Genomic DNA, 17,697 nt, shown 5'->3' on the forward strand with positions numbered 1-17,697 from the left:
CCCGAGATATGCCAAGGTATAACCCTCACTCCAGTTTTTCCCAACATGGTGACACAAATTAAAGAGTCTAGTTCAAATCAATTAAGAGAGCCTATCCACTTCTTTAATTTGGTCCTATGCTTGACCAACAACAATTCCTGTTAAGAGACTAGTTTTGGGACATCATTTTTTAAAATCTTCCCAGTTCTTTGCATTGAGATGTTCCAACAACCCAAAATCACGATGTCCATTGCTATCTTCTTAGGAAAGTTTTGGAGACGAAGTACCACCTCATTAAATAAAGATATGCCCCCGTGTCTATTTGGAGCAATGTTATCCTAACAAGATTAGACAAAAAAACAATCCCAACTAAGATGTTGGACAGATTCCTTAGTGTCATCGGTGCATAGGACATAGTCATATGAGTACATTAAAAAGATTTCCTCTTGAGCAACTCTCCATGTTGTCTCTGTCATACATGGCTAGCCAAAAATAAAATTGTGTGTCTAATTCTACTGGCACATTTCCACAAACCTCTAAACAGACACGGTTGGTATGGGTGGTGAACCCATCAAATGGTATACATTTTGCTAAAAGCATATTGTTCTGTCCTCCGGTTGGTATGGGTGTGAACTCACACCCATCAAACGTTATATATTTTGCTAAAAGCATATTGTTTTGTCCTCCATAAATAAGTCCATTTGTCCATATTAGAAGTAACTTGGTCCGCCTGTTTTAGAAAGCTCCTTGAGTTGATTGAAGGCTATAGAGGATAGAGGCATATGGACTTCCTCAGTCAGGTCATGAGATTCCTTCATAGCAGCCAGAGAGGTCTTGTCATTAAGAGAAAAAGAATGAAGCTCGTGGTATTGTTGGTTCAGATGAGTCTCTAGCCAGTTATCTGTCCAGAATGTGCTATTATCACCTATACCAGCCTTGCAAACAACCACTTATTTGAGAAGAGGGATGAGCTTGAGGTGTGTGTCTTGAGGAGGTGTATCAAAGTAGTAATACTCCCATATCAACTTGACCCAAGGAAGGCTGTTCTTGTTAAATAATTTATGAAGATTTTTTATAAGCAGAACTTTATTATGAGCTGCTATATCCCCTAATCATTCATGACTTTTGGGTTGACAAACCAGATTCTAAACAATAAGAGCACGACTTCAGATTCATACTTTCTCCACAAACAATGCCTTATATATATTTTAATTTGATCACTACAACCATTGGTAGAGCAATACAAGTCATAAAGAAGGTTGGAAGAGAGAGAAAAATCGATTGTATCAGTTGCAACATTTCCGCTCTGACCCGATGCTGTAATAGATGGAACCTAACATGCATGTCGCCTTCATCCCCCACGCAAGAGCTAGGAGGCTACCAACGATGGTGTCTGCGCATCCAGCACGACGGGCAGGGATAACCTACTCCCCTTGCGATGGCTGTTGGCCTCCTCCTCTTCGGAGCCGTCAATCCCATCATATGTGTCTTTCTCTACGCATATGTCTTCTTCCTCCCTCCCAGCATGTCGCCCTGGCCCCTCTCCTAGGTCGCCATGCTCCCCTTTCTCACCCATCTACGCGTTGTAGAGAACAAAAGCCAACAACCCAACATCAATCTGCCATTCTCTCTACACAAACACACGTCACAAAAATCACCGTCCAGATGCAGCTTTCCCCTTGCCCCAGCCACTGGCTTCACTTTTTTTCTCTGCACATCAAAAGAGCAGGGCAGCTGGTTGAGCTGGGTAGGAAGAGACGAGCGTCCAATTTGTACCGTTTTTTTCCTTACGAGAATTGCAGGGAAGGGTGGGGTAGCAGGTGTCGAGTTTTTTTTTCTTCCGAGCAAAGCGAGGGCCAACTGTGCGACATCGGATTTGATAGGAGCACGGATCGGAGCAGATGTCAGGAGCAGGCAAGGCCCGTCCTTTTTTTCCGATGAAAATAGGGTGTTTTATTCCAAATTCACAAAATTACAATCCTTAGCAACAAGTTCAGAAATAAAAAAGAGGGGATTGGTTAAGCGAGCACGCAGTGCTATCCCCAGATCTACCATAGTTTGCCAAGCAATGTGCAACTTTGTTTTGATCACGAGAAACTTTAAACACGAACAAACACCCTATTCTTCAGTATTTTGATTTCTGCTAAGAGATGACCATATGCTGATCTGTTCAGTGAATCATTAAACACTGCTGACAAAGTTACCGAACAAACAAATTGTATTCTTTTTCAATAGAATAAGGAAAGAAAAACATCGATTTGGTTTAGATTATTCCAGACCAAGAGGACGAAGTATCGGATACCAACTCCATGTTAAAAGTAAAGATTTCAGTGGAGAATAATAGTACCGTCGTGTTTTATTAAAATGAGATTCTGGCGAACCAACCTGTGGTTGGATGGTTAAAGGGACAGTGGTATCCCCAGCCCACGAGAGTTCAAACCCTGATGCTCGCATTATTTCTGGATTTATTTCAGGATTTTCGATGATGCACTTTTAGTGGGAGGAGACGTTCCCGTCGACGACAAGACGCCTAAGGTGACTTCGTAAATTTGAAGATGACATGTCAGCTCAGTCTCTCGGAGGTGCTCATAGGGATATGATGTATGTGCGTTCATAAAGATGAGTGTATGCACGTATATATGAGCGCTTGCATCTATACTGATGTTAAAAAATGAGATTCTGCATTCAACTGGGAGAAATATTGGCCATTCGATAAAATAAAATAAATAAATAAAATGGTGATATAATAAACCGGAAAGTTGAGATTCCAATTGCGTAGCAGGAGGCGGCCAAGCTAGGCTACAGTCTACAGACACACCGCTTTCCGCTTCCGCCGCCCCGCCGTCTCCTCCGACCTCTCGCGCCTCACCCTCCTCTAAACCCCTGGTTGAACCCTAGCCACCGTCTCCGGGAGCATGCACGCCCGGCTGCTCAGCGCTCCGTCCCGCGCCGCCGCCGCCTCCACCTCCTCCTCCACCCCATCCGCCGGCTGCCGCCCCTCCTGGAAGCCGCGGCCGCCAAGCCGGAGCTCCGCCTCGCTGCCGCCTCTCTCGCTGTTGCGCGCCGGCGCATCCATGGAGCCCGCTTCGACCGAGGGGTAAGCTATTCGTGGAGTGTCGATTCGTGCCGATTGCCGCCTTCGGTTCCCGCCGCTGGGCGAATTCCTGGCGATTCCTGCGTCCCGTGGGCATTTTTACAGAGTTTTCACCTGATTGGTCTGCTTCCGCTCGTGCGGTGTTTCAGGCAGAGCGACCCGCCTGTGCATGGCGTGTCCGATAGGGTCGTCGGGGTGCTGGGGGGCGGCCAGTTGGGGAAGATGCTGTGCCAGGCGGCCAGTCAGATGGGGATCAAAGTGGCCATCCTGGACCCCCTCAAGGACTGTCCTGCAAACTCCGTCTGTCACGAGCATGTCGTGGGGAGCTTCAATGATGGTGACGCGGTCCGCGAGTTTGCGAAGAGGTAGGCGAAACTGTGACCCCGCTTGGTTTATTTGAGGGGCCGGCACCCCTGCACATTATCGTTCTCAAACTGCTTTGACAAATCCTTTCGATGATGTTAGGTGTGATGTTCTAACTTTTGAAATTGAGCATGTCGATGCTGTGACACTTGAGAAGCTTGAAAAACAGGGTGTTGTTTGTGAACCCAAAGCCTCTACCATCATGATTATTCAGGTAATCTTTGCTTACTTGTGCCAACCGTCTTCCTGTTTTGCCAGCTCTGTACTACAACTATTAGCATCTAATGGAGTATGTTTGATGTATTGATACTCTATTTTATTACAGGACAAGTACAGGCAAAAAGACCATTTCTCAAAATTTGGAATTCCGTTAACTGACTTTGTTGAAGTAATGCACCATATTTTTTACATTTGTGAAGTTATTGGAGCTGTAAGTGTTTTGATATAAACTTGTAGTGTTGTTTTGCAGGTAGATACTTTGAGTAGTATAGAGAAAGCTGGGGAAATGTTTGGCTACCCTCTAATGGTAAAAAGCAAAAGATTGGCATATGACGGTCGTGGGAATGCTGTTGCGCATGATAAAAATGAGCTATCTTCTGTTGTTTCTTGTAAGTCTTATAAGCATTGATTTAACGCAGCCTTTTCTAATTGAATTCTGAAAATCGGAAGCTGTTCTATGGTTTCCTAAATTAGCTATAAGGCAAGCTAGGATTTGAACTTTTAAGCAATTATCTTGAGGCCCATGCTTTTTAACATAGTCTGAGTTGACCCAATCACGTGAACTAATATCAACTGATGAGGGAATTAATTTTCTTTAATATTCTTTATTGCTGCAGCGCTGGGTGGGTTTGAACATGGCTTGTATGTTGAGAGGTGGACAACATTTGCAAAGGTTAGTTTTATTTGATTTGTTTGTTCATTAAGGAGGAAACTAAATCCCATTAAAACCGGTCAAACCCCCAACTATTTTCCGTTTTTATACCCTGCAGTATTTTTTATAAGTGTCTGTAAATTATACATTTTTCTCTAATTTGTATCTTTCTGAATGTTTAAAGGAATACATTTTTTGGATGTCCAATTTAATCCCTGTTAACATTTTGGTTCACATAGCAAAGGATTCGTAGTTGCCAGTCACCAATCGTCTAGTCACCATTGTTTTGTAAATTTTTGCTGCGTGTCCATGCTAATATGGTTCTTTGTGCTTGTGCATGTGGCAGTGCCATATGTGCGAGCTTGAGATGAGTATATGATAAGTTCTGCAAGTTTATTTCAAGATATTTGTTTGGTCTCTTGCAGAATTTATTACAAAAATACCATGATAGGAGTAATAGAACATAACAGAATAGAACAGATTGCTTCAGTACCTATCATATTGTCATGGGCTATAGTTGATTATTCAACTTCTGTTGTTTACTTACATATTCTGTTATTTACCTTACTTCCGTTTAGGAGCTTTCTGTAATTGTGGCAAGGAGCAGAGATGGCTCTACGGTTTGTTATCCTGTCGTTGAAACCATTCATAAGTAAGATAGCCCTTTTGTTTTTGATTATCTATTTTAGTGCTTCCTTACTAGTATTATTTTATTTTGCTCCGTTTTCCAAATTCGGAAAATATGAAGCCTTTGTCTGGAACATTCAGGGATAACATCTGTCATGTTGTTGAAGCTCCTGCTGAGATACCCGAGAAAATGAAGAAGTTAGCTGCCAGTGTAGCTGAAAAAGCTGTCAAGTCATTAGAAGGTGCTGGTGTTTTTGCTGTCGAACTATTTTTAACAAATGACAATCAGGTTTGTTTGAACATTTATGCACATCCTATATAATTGAATCCTCCTATGATGATGTTGGATCTTTCTCACATTGATAATTTCACTAGGTTTTATTGAACGAAGTAGCCCCTAGGCCTCACAATAGTGGACACCATACAATTGAGGCTTGTTACACTTCACAATATGAGCAACACTTACGTGCTATTCTTGGACTTCCTCTTGGTGATCCTGCAATGAAAGCACCCGCAGCAATAATGTACAACATCCTGGGCGAGGATGAGGTATATATATATTTTGGTTTTGTGTTGATTTGTCCTCCATTTTTTGCTATGTTAAACATTGATATTTAGGTGAATAGCTGCTAGATTATTTATAGGTCACCATGTTACTGTACTAGTTACCTATATAATATTGGGCACCAATTGCTACAGGGCGATTCAGGATTTGTTTTAGCCCATCAGCTGATTAAGAGGGCGTTAAATATTCCAGGTGCATCAGTCCATTGGTATGCAAAGCCAGGTTGGTTCAGCCACACTTAGCTGTTGTTGCAGAAAGTTGACAATTGTGCTTATTGCCTTCCCATGCCATGAAACATTATTTAAAGAATTGTTCTTCCAGAGATTCGGAAGCAAAGAAAGATGGGTCATATTACTATTGTGGGGCCTTCTTTGTTCAGTGTAAAAGAACATTTGAACAAGTTGCTGCAAAGGGACACAGATGGCCAGAAGAAAGGTTAGATTTATTCCTATCATACCATTGTTATATCTTCAACTTCCTGTTGGCAGATGTAATGCCTTTAGGTAGTACTGTATGGTTGCATGAGTCTGATTATTCTGTTTGATATCTCTGTTTACCATAGATTTTCGCTGTCTGTATTTATTAAATTGGGATCTGGATTTGATTTCCAGTTATCGCAAGCACTATTATCCATGAGAGTGGTATATGGTGGCCAGGAATGTATAATGACCTTTCTATATGCACTAACCTGGATGACTTTTAAAATTTAAACTTTATTTGTATGCTTAAAAAATAACGAAACAACAGTCTATTAGGATGCCGGAAAGAGAGTACAGAAGGCATCTGAATTTTGAATAATGATGAATAACCAGTTTAAATCAAATAATAATACTACTGGGGCAATAGTTGTCAATGCATGCAAGTTATCTGGTCTGTCTAAATTGTAGTGACTGAAACTCATTATGCTTTACCAGCACTCTCGTGATGTCTTTCTACTTGCCATGGTGAAATTATTCAGGCTTTTGTTATGCCACCTAACAATCACTTTTACTTAATTCTTTTTTTGGTGATAAGTCTTTTCATTCTATTCATTCCATTTGCTGAGGTCTAGAATGCTTCATTAATTGCAGTTAGACCTCGCGCTGCGGTTATAATGGGTTCGGATTCAGATCTTCCCATAATGAAAGATGCTGCAGCAGTACTGGAGAAATTCAACATACCTTTTGAGGTTTGATTTCTGAAACCTTTCTGTTGACAAGCTATGGTCTGTTGCCATGGCCATTCTGCAGCTTGATGGTTGTTTCGTTTTTTCAGCTTACAGTTGTTTCGGCACATCGTACAGCAGAGAGGATGTACGCTTATGCATCGTCTGCTAAGGAAAGGGGCTTAGAGGTCATTATTGCAGGCGCAGGCGGAGCAGCTCACTTACCAGGCAAGTGTCAGCTGACGGGGAAAACATGCTCATGAATTCACCATACTGCTTTCTAAACATAAATATTAGGGTGCAATTATGTGCATTCTGGTATACTCGATTCTGTCAAAATGAGTAATGTGGAGGGGTGGCAATGTGATATAAACGTTTACCGAGTCATGTCATTATCTATTCTATCAAGTGCCAGTTATAGTATGTCGGAGATTTTGAATAGAGTAGTGTTTCTTGATCAAACGGACACAGCACTGGCATTGTTGACGAAGCCCTTATGCCTGAAGGAAGTGTAATGAACGATCTGTTCATAATTTTGTTGTGATTAATTAAGGATAATCTTTTTACTGTTTGTTGCAGGGATGGTGGCTTCATTGACCACTCTACCTGTAATTGGAGTCCCCATCTGGACGAAGTCATTACAGGGAATGGATTCCCTCCTATCTATTGTGCAGGTGAGTTTGAAGTCTTTTTTTCAATACCATTCAAAAGCAGAATGGTACTGTTATAAACACCACATAATCATTGATTGTAACTATTCATCAATGCCCACTCTTCTTGCATCATCAGACGCCTTCTAATTTCTAATCGATTATCGACTTGTGTTGTTTATTGTCACCAATTTTACAGATGCCGAAAGGTATTCCTGTTGCTACTGTTGCAATTGGAAATGCTGAAAATGCAGGCTTGTTGGCAGTTCGGATGCTTGCCTCAAGAGATCCTGAGTTGTCGGACAGGTATGGTTCGTTTCTGATGCTATTTTCTTGAAAATTTCATATTCAGCTCTATACCCCGCATGTGATTTTTATGGTCAGCCACTGGTTTTGAACTGATAACTTGTGGTTGGTGCTAGATTCAGACCCCTGTAATGGGTAAAGTTGCCAACAGAGCTAGTCAATGATATCAATAAAATGGATCAATTTATTTATAAATAATGAAGACTGTTTACAGTCAGGATTTTTTTGGAATTATTTGAGAATTGAATCAGTCAAAATCACAAATTGAATTTATGGCTTTCATGGCCAACCCTTTTCGTGTGGTGCGAAAGGACACCCTGTTAACAGAGGAAGTGGCATGAATCAACAATCCTTGCTTGGAATGCGCTTTGCCGGTAGCATCGGTGAAAGGATGATATACATATGGTTTGGATCATGTATTTGATTGAAGCGGGAAATCTCCACTAATATGGTACAACAACTTTGACGTCTATCTCAAGGGCACCCTGCGATTAGGGTAGATAATAATCAATAAGCTAGCTCGGAACGACTCGTCAAACTAGGGAGGCAGCACAGCCATAAGACTCATCAACAACTGGCCAGAGTGAGGCCTTGCACAATTGCATACTGTCATGCAGAGTGGGGATCTGAGTTCGACGTGGATACAGAGGCAGAAGATTCACAGGTTCTTTGATGCCACACTCCATGGCTCACATAGGCCAGCGGGCGCGGGGGGGGGGGGGGGGGGGGGGGGGGGGCAGAGGAGTATAACTGTTTGTGAGAGCTGGGTTAGTGGGAATGTGTTATGTGGCATATGGGTTATGTTGCTACTGGTCTGACTTGAGCCTAATGAGCAGAGGGTTTTTCATGGATAGCAATGTTTTGCCATCTCCATGGATAACCATTATTCAATTTATTTGCAGTTTTTGTCAAATATTGGACTGGTCCTTTGTGTTAAGACTGTTTCATCCTACCTGCTTTTGCTGCTGACTTGGTTATTTGCTATTGAACTTTTTCTAGTGAACTATTTTGTTGTGTTTAAAGTCATTGTTTATTTATGGTTCTTTCGCTGCAATGAGATTACGTATAACTGCGTTAGTTAACATGAAGGGTGCTACACATTCCCTGACAAAACCTTGTTCCGTGATCACTAGGTGTAGTTATGTGTGCCTAGTAACTTTTATGGTAGTTGCACTGTATCGTTCTGATTTGTGTTTATTTCTAGCAGGGTAAATGAATACCAGCAAGATCTGGAAGACAGTGTGTTGGTCAAAGCAAGATTGCTTGAGGAATTAGGTTCAGACAAATATCTGCAGCAATATAAGCAGCCTTGAGCACTGACTGCCTGTTCTGTTGACACACATCCAATCTTGACAGAAGCAGAAAAATAGTCCACTGTGGATGATATTCTTAAAGATCCTTTAGCCTGCCTGGTGTTCATCCGGCCTTCTTTCTTATTGTGCTAATTGTAATTGCCTGCTAAATTATTCCACCCAGCTCAAAATTTTCTTTCTCTAGTGTGGTCCCGATGGATGCGCAACTCGAGTTTTAGAGTGAGAACGGGCTGGAGGAAATGTTGTTGGAAATTAATGTACTTTACACGCTGTGAGAGGGTATAAAGAACAGAAAATGTTGCTACAGTAATATTTTTCTTGTCACGGACACACGTAATGCCTTGATGTTCATATGGCGGCTGCGGCCTACTCTCAGTCACCTCTGAGTAAAACCTTTGATGCGGGCTTTGAGCAAATTATATCACTGTTCTGGTCCTAGTGGACGTGTAACCTGGATGCGCAGCAACAGTGCATTCATGCAGAAACTTTGGAGATCAATGTGTTGCGCTCACATACCGTGACCAAATATAGCTTTGCAGATATGATGATGTTGGGAAAAGGCCATCACGCTCATGGTCTTTTTTTGAGATTAATGATGAATATGATAGTCGAGATGATCATCTTGGTCGACCTCGCGAGATGTAGCAGGATGTGCAAACTTTGGCCGCCTTTTGCACTTAATAACCTTTCTGCTTTCCAACCACCAGTTACATTCAGAGACACACTCATGATGATTATCTGAGGAGGATTTGATGTCGTGATGGGCAGATGGGCAGTTCGACTCATGCCCAGGAAAGGCGTCAGTTTAACTCTCACCACTCATCACGTTTTAGGATCCATCATAATGTATACATGTGGGTCAGAAATGGTCGACTGTCGCGATTGTTAACTTTTTTTTGGAGGGAGTTACAGTGTTTAAATTGATTTACACTAGCTATGCCATTGATCATACTGCATCAGGACCTCTGTCCTCAGCTCCTTCTCCTTTGCGTTCCAGCTCCGCGGCGCTCATCCACCGAGCGTATAACATCTATTTCGTATCATATAAGACGTTTTTGCAGTTTAAATTAAACAAAACGTCTTATATTTTGGTACAGAGGTAGTAATATCATAGGCGAATCACAATCTCGGCTTCACCTGCGTTGTAGCCCCGTGTTGCTTCTGTTGTATAAATTATTATTTTTGGTTAATTCAAAAATAAATCATGACGATAACATTAGCAATATTTCATACTGATATGTAAACATATGATCGCGTACTACACATATATCTAAGTAAATAAGTAGTATGGCTAACACAAAAACAAACAGGAGAGAGGTGAACATATCATACCCTCTAGTCGGCCAAGTCAGAGCCGCGTCAACAGCATCCTCAGCAGCCTTCTTCCGAGCTTTGAAGTTTTCACCCATGGCGATGTCAAAGCGGTTGAGGACGTAGTCGAAGTCGAGGAACAAGAATGAGTATTCGCGCTTGAGACGTTCTCCAAAAACTTAATCGCTCCATCTCCCGGTGTAGGATCAGAAAGGGAGGGGTTTCGGACGGCTAAGGTTGCCGACGCCTCCAATAGGCGGTAGGGTAGGGAGACATGGGGCTGGGCCCACGCTCAGTCGGCAATAATCCAATTCACAAAACACGACGCAAGTGACGGAGGCGCGCATGTGTATCACCCCTCTTCTCAAACTTCAATAACATGTGGAAGAGAATCCCTTTAAAAGAGGTGTCAACTCTCCTCAACTCATTAGGTAGTAGTACTAAGCTTGTCATCACCATGTCATGACACCACACATGAGCCTTTGAGATTTTTGAATTATTATTATTTATATGGGTCTAAAGCCCATCTACACTATCCCTAGCGGCTCCTAGGGGTTTACAACTCCCCTCCAAGCACTAGTAGAAAAAGGGCCATTTGTCCCGGTTCATAAGGCCCATCTGTCTCGGTTGGGGAACCGGAACTAAAGGGCCGTTACTAATGCCCTAAGCCTTTAGTCCCGGTTCTTATACCAACCGGGACAGATGGGCCTCCACATGGCCGCTCCGGCGAGTCCAGACACGAGGGCCTTTGGTCCCGGTTGGTAGTACCAACCGGGACCAATAAGCTTCCACGCGCCAGCACTTCAGGGGCTGTTTTTTTAAAGGAGGTGCTTTAGGGGTTTTAGGGGTTAATTTAGGTTCGTATAGGTAGCTAATAAAGAGATGTGTCCTCTCTTATCTCCGTGCTACTGCTACTGCTATGCATAAACATGACTTAGATTGAAGTGAGGCAACATGTGGTGCATGTCGAAAGTAATACTAATCCTAACTTGATCAAGTTTGGATTGTACTACTTTCGACATGCACCACATGCATATTGCCGTCACTTCAATCCAATCCATATTCATTTCACCCGCTGATATATAATAACTCTTCGTGCTCGCATCATGCATCATCATATATAATAACAAGTCTACTAATCATCATCATACAACTTCTGCTCGTTATTAATAACAAGTCATACGATCATCATCCTCATAGTCATCGAACCAACCCTACTTAATTGTTCTTAGCACATGATCATCAGTATTAGGTAGGACCTAAATACCCTCTTTAAGGTAAAATAGCATAAAACAATATAGACCCTGACTCTCCATTATGGAGAATGGAGATCATCCTGTCTCCAATTCTTGCGCTTTGCTTCCTTTTGCTTCCAAGAAACTCCTTACGACTGTCCATACATTTTTTCCATTCTTTGATTTGCATGTCTCCATTCCTTTAGAAATCTGGTATGGACAGTTAAGATTCGTAGGATGACCTGGCTGTATGTTCAAAACATTAAGGCTACCTTTCTGATACATCAAATGAGACACGCAATTCTCTGGGGTTATCTGTTGAAAAACATAGTAATAACTTCATATTAGCAATGATGTACTAGTTTTAGAAGTATGCAAAAGATGCACGGATGTCGTAATAGTAAAAAATCTTACCAGGGTATCTCCATGGTAGTTACCGTAGTTCAACACATGCACTAGTGGCACGTATTGACCATAATGTTGAGGAGTTTGATTGTAGATATTGTAATTCTCAATGTCAGTACAAAATCCGACCAGATGATGTTTCTCCTTGTAAGTTAATTCGGAGCCATCAGTGTAGTGGGTTTTGTCTACCATCTCCAGCACATTCTTTGAAGAATGAAAATAAGCTGTCAATGGAAATAAGCTGTCAACTATTTTGAAATAAACAATATAAATTAGCTAATAACTATGTTTGAGAAACTAAACTCACATAGCGGTATAATTGGAGGCGTATCAACAAGGACCCAAATGTCCATATTGTCTTGCTCGATTTCAGGATCACCAAGATCCATGGTGACAAGCATACCCTCATCAAAACCATACATCTTGCAAAGTGCTTCCCATTTTTTGCAACCAAAATGGGTTACGCTCTCAGAATTGTACAACTTTACTTCAAAATCCACATCATGATGAGTCCTTAGGTGAATTTTCTTTGTTTCGAAACTTTCATGGTCTTCAAAACCCATCCTCTCCAAGACACAGTGCCTTGCATGTCATGGGATAAGCTACTCGAATTATAAAAGATGAAAATTACACGTTAAAATAGTTGTAGTCATGCTTAATTACGAAAAAACACTTGTCGTCGTTGCGTACCGTTTCAACATCGAAGGTCTCCTCGAGCTTAATGCTGAAGCGCCGGTCATCGTCCAGGTGAGGCATGTCGCACAGACCTCGATCGTCGTGGCACCAGCTGCACTCCCCCGGGAGACTTTCGTCGTCTGATGACGACATTTCCTACGTTCATAATTCAAAGATTGAACTTGTACAATTAAATATATGTACTACAAAAACTAAATTAGATCATTATTATTCATCACGGGTTGACTATTGGTCTGTCGAGTCTTTTCTTGAAAACTCTCAGCTCACGTGGTGTATATATTCGACTCTCGGTGATGGTCGCTCCTCACTTTGTCCCCGAGTGCATTACACCAAAATGTCTAGCACACGGGAACGAAGGAGAAGCGACCCCCACGACAACTGTCAGGATTCTTCGTCCTCTCATATATATATATATATATGGTGGAACTCTCCCTCACTGATTCCTCTCTGACATTTGCGACCGTCGGTGATGGTCGTTACTCCTTCTTCCCCTAGTGCATAACAAAGGTCTAGCACCCGGAGAAGAAGGATAAACGACCCCCACGACAATAGTCGGGCTTCTTCGTCCTCTCATATATGGTGGAGACTCGACAGACTTAAAGTCAACTCGAAATATCGTTTAATTATCTTTCTAAAAAAGGATTTGGCTGGTCTCACCTCGAGGTCGGAGGGGGTCGGTGACGGGGACGACGGTGGGGATGATGGAGGGGGGCTCCTAGATTTCTGCGGAAACAAAAACCCTATAAGCTATCAACTAATCATATGCATACGCCTTGCATAGTGCTCTTCAATTTTAGCATTCAAAGTAGGAGTAGTTTTCCAATTTAAGCATTCAATAAGCAAAATCAAATCGCAAAATAAAGTAGTATTCAAATTAGGATGCATTCAATTATAAGCAAAATTACATCATCTCTTGCGCCCGTACATCGTCGAATATTATCACTAATACACCTCGAATACTATCATACATATAACATCGCTAGTACAACTAGAACCGTAGCGCCCGACGGGTATCGGCACGGGCAGTGGACACCCAAAGAGAAGGAACCATCACAGGATCGCTCCAGTGAGATCCCTGAAGAACCTGCCAGGTATTGTCGAACCTGCCTTTCAACGCAACCATGTAGCGATGGACGTGCTCGTCCTCCTCGCTGACACGGTGACGTACCACCTTCGTGGTGTCCGAAAGCCTAGGCACCGTCACTGGCCCACGCGACCGCCACCAAACAAGGATCGGGTCAATAACGGGCTGGCTCCTCACCAACCTACGCCCCCGGAAGGTAGCACCTCCCAATACCAGCCCGGCGGAGCCCAGTCCCGGACATGGCCCCTCTGATCAAGCCGGCCTCCTCCGCCGAGTCGACGACGAGGATGCGGGATAGGCATCGTCGACGTCGATGCGGGAATAATTGCTTGAACTAAAAAAATAAACTAGTTCTATTATTTTTCTTGCTAAAAATAAACTACTTCTATAGTAAAATAAAGTAGTTTTATTAAATCAACTAGTTCAACTACTAATTAAGCACTTACTATAAATAAAATAAAGTAGTACTTACTAAAAATAAACTACTTATATATATAGTAAAATAAAGTAGTTTTATTAAATCAACTAGTTCAACTACTAAACACTTACTATAAATAAAATAAAGTAGTACTTACTAAAAAAACTACTTCTACAGTAAATAAAGTAGTTTTATTAAATCAACTAGTTCAACTACTACGCACTTATTATAAATAAAATAAAGTAGTACTTACTAAAAATAAACTAGTTTAACTAGTTCTATTATTTATCGACCCCCCTCATGTCGAAGTTATCGGGGAGGGGGTATATCGACAACGACATACCTGATAAAAAATAAGAAGAGGAAGAAGAAGAAAAAAAGAGGAGAAGAAGAAAGGAACAGAGGAGAAGATCGAAGAAAAAAATAAGAAAAAATGAGGAGCTCTCTATTCCTTTTTTCTTCTCCTCATTTTTTTTCTCTTCTTATTTATTTCTCCTCTTCTTCTTCTCCTCTTCTTCTCTTTCTTCTCCTCCTCCTTCTCCTCCTTCCTCTTCTTATATTCATACATCCATACATAGCCACATGCATCCATACATATATGAATTAATACCTACTAATTAACAACCTAAATAAAAAAAATAATACACATATGAACATTATATCCATACATACATAGCCACATCCACACATCCATACATACATAGGGCACGACGAGGGCGGCGAGGGGCACGGCGACGGCGACGGTGGGGGCTGGCCGGGGCAGGGGCGCGGCCGGCCGGCGCGCTCGGGGGCGGGGCAGGGGCGGTCCGGGGCTGGGGCGCGCGGGGTCGGGGACGGCGACGGCGACGGCGAGGACGAGGCACGGGTGACGGTAGGGGCGGCGGACGGCGTCGGGGCAGGGGCGAGCCGGGGCCGGGGCGCGCGGGGGGTCGGGGTCGGGGATGGCGATGGCGACGACGACGGCGAGGAAGAGGCACGGGCGACGGCAGGGGCGGCGGACGGCGTCGGGGCAGCCTGGCGTCGTCTACATCGTCGGCGTCGTCGGGGAGGAACTGAATGAAAATTTTGACAAGTGCTGTATATATAGCCAGAGCTTTGGTCCCGGTTCGTGTCAGCAACCGGGACAAATGACACCTTTGGTCCCGGTTTGTGCCACCAACCGGGACCAAAGGTCGTGTTTTCAGCAGCCCAAAGGGCGGGAAACAGAGGCCTTTGGTCCCGGTTGGTGGCACCAACCGGGACTAAAGGTGGACATTGGTGCCGGTCGGTACCACGAACCGGGACCAATGCCCACCTTTAGTCCCGGTTGGTGCCACGAACCGGGACCAAAGGCCTGGCGTTGCCCGCGGCCAAAACTTTAGTCCCACCTCTCTAGTTGAGAGGGGCTCGGAGTGGTTTATAAGCCCCACTCCGGCTGCCCTCTCGAGCTCCTCTCAAATGCAGGCTTATGGGCCTAATATGACACTATGTTGTCTGTGGGCCTACTGGGCCTTCTGCGGGCCTGAATCCTGGCCCATAGTTGGGTTTCTAGTCGTATTCAGGCCGTGGATGCTCAGTAGGTGGCATTTTCCCCCTGTTTTTTGTTTTCTTTTTTTTGCTTTATTTATTTTATTTAGTTTCTACTTAGAGCAAAATACTTATTGTTTTTCTGTGATTCTTTTTGCTTTCAGGTAATAAAATTATAAACTGTCTGTTAGTGCCATTAGTTAAAGTTTATTTTGTTTTATTTTTCCTTTTTTCCGTGATTCTTTTTGTTTCTATTTTCATTTATTTTATTAAAGTTTTTTTGTTTTATTTTGTTTCTACTTATTTGTTAGAGTTTATTTTGTTTCTACTTATTTATTTTATTTTGTTTTTTGTTATTTTATTTATTTTATGAAAATTCTTTTTGCTTATAATGTTTTGAACAGAAAATACTTTGATAATTTTAGTTGCATAAATTTTATATAATTTTAGTTTCAATAATACTAGAGGTTTATAAAAGTTTTATGAAAATTCTTTTTGCTTATTATTTTTCTATTAGAGTTTCATAAATGTTTTCTAGATCATTCTTTTTTATATTAGTTCATTATTTGAGCTAAATGACCCAAAAATTGAAAATGCACCATTCAGAGCCACATCATCAATTTTCAACCCTTTCTGACTTCATTTGTTATTTTTCATGCATTTATTGAATTTTTGAGCTATATGACCCTGAAAATGAAAAGCACTACAAATGAACTCTGAAAAGGTTGAAAGTTGGCATGGTATAATCATTTCACCCATGTAGCATGTGCTAAAAAGTTGAGAGGGTTACGGCAAAAACTGGATGCACTTCGTGTACAAAACAGACAATCTCTTTCGAAGTATCAGGGTTTCATACGGAAACTCGTCTGTTACAAAGGGATTTCATTTTTTTGAACTTATTTGAACTCCAGACTTTTTGTGTGTTCAAAATGCACCATTCAAAGCCACATCATCAATTTTTAACCCTTTCTGACTTCATTTGTTATTTTTCATGCATTTATTGATTTTTTGAGCTATATGACCCTGAAAATGAAAAGCACTACAAATGAACTCTGAAAAGGTTCAAAGTTGGCATGGTATCATCATTTCACCCATATAGCATGTGCTAAAAGTTGAGAGGGTTACGGCAAAAGCTGAATGCACATCGTGTACAAAGCGGACAATCTCTTTCGAAGTATCAGGGTTTCATACGGAAACTCGTCTGTTACAAAGAGATTTCATTTTTTTGAACTTATTTGAACTTCAGACTTTTTGTGTGTTCAAAATGCACCATTCAAAGCCACATCATAATTTTTCAACCCTTTCTGACTTCATTTGTTATTTTTCATGCATTTACTAATTTTTTTGAGCTATATGACCCTGAAAATGAAAAGCACAACAAATGAACTCTAAAAAGGTTCAAAGTTGGCATGGTATCATCATTTCACCCATATAGCATGTGATAAAAAGTTGAGAGGGTTACGGCAAAAACTGGATGCACTTCGTGTACAAAACGAACAATCTCTTTCTAAGTATCAGGGTTTCATACGGAAACTCGTTTGTTACAAAGGGATTTCATTTTTTTGAACTTATTTGAACTCTAGACTTTTTGTGTGTTCAAAATGCACCATTAAAAGCCACATCATCAATTTTCAACCCTTTCCGACTTCATTTGTTATTTTTCATGCATTTACTGTTTTTTTGAGCTATATGACCCTGAAAATAAAAAGCACTACAAATGAACTCTGAAAAGGTTGAAAGTTGGCATGGTATCATCATTTCACCCACATAGCATGTGCTAAAAAGTTGAGAGGGTTACGGCAAAAACTGGATGCACTTCATGTACAAAATGGCAGAAACTCGTCTGTTACAACATGCATTTCAAATGAACTAGGAAAAGGTTGAAAGTTGGCTTGGTATCATCATAATAGTTGTGGACAGAAAGTCTTCACTTTTTATTCGCTTGTGTGCTTTGCTTATTGCGCCGTAACCATGGATAATCTTCATCGTTTATCAGGATGCTTGGGTCAGCCTTGACTTTGAAGGGAGGAATTTCATGAAACTTTTCATAATCTTCGGACATGTCTGTCTTGCCCTCCACTCCCATGATGTCCCTTTTTCCTGAAAGAACTATGTGGCGCTTTGGCTCAT

The 17,697-nt window shown here is 41.8% G+C and overlaps 1 protein-coding gene across 2 annotated transcripts; it reads left to right on the forward strand.

Annotated features, from left to right (window-relative positions):
* The first annotated feature begins 2,758 nt into the window (after nt 1-2,758).
* On the forward strand, nt 2,759-9,263 carry LOC125543128 (phosphoribosylaminoimidazole carboxylase, putative / AIR carboxylase). 2 transcript variants are annotated; one of them, XM_048706380.2, is made up of 16 exons: nt 2,759-3,076; nt 3,223-3,438; nt 3,539-3,650; nt 3,762-3,824; nt 3,906-4,044; nt 4,273-4,328; nt 4,886-4,959; nt 5,076-5,223; nt 5,310-5,483; nt 5,634-5,721; nt 5,821-5,934; nt 6,570-6,667; nt 6,754-6,871; nt 7,223-7,317; nt 7,493-7,599; nt 8,804-9,263. In XM_048706380.2, exons 1-16 carry the CDS (start codon nt 2,895-2,897, stop codon nt 8,910-8,912), a joined length of 1,893 nt encoding a protein of 630 aa, XP_048562337.1. In that variant the 5' UTR covers nt 2,759-2,894; the 3' UTR covers nt 8,913-9,263. The 2 variants fall into 2 exon arrangements, with proteins under 2 accessions (XP_048562337.1, XP_048562338.1); XM_048706381.2 differs by having other exon boundaries at nt 8,807-9,263.
* The last annotated feature ends 8,434 nt before the right edge of the window (nt 9,264-17,697 follow it).

The sequence above is a fragment of the Triticum urartu genome, chromosome 3A (assembly GCF_056163025.1).
Source record: "Triticum urartu cultivar PI428250 chromosome 3A, HENAU_Tu73, whole genome shotgun sequence".
Taxonomy (NCBI): domain Eukaryota; kingdom Viridiplantae; phylum Streptophyta; class Magnoliopsida; order Poales; family Poaceae; genus Triticum; species Triticum urartu.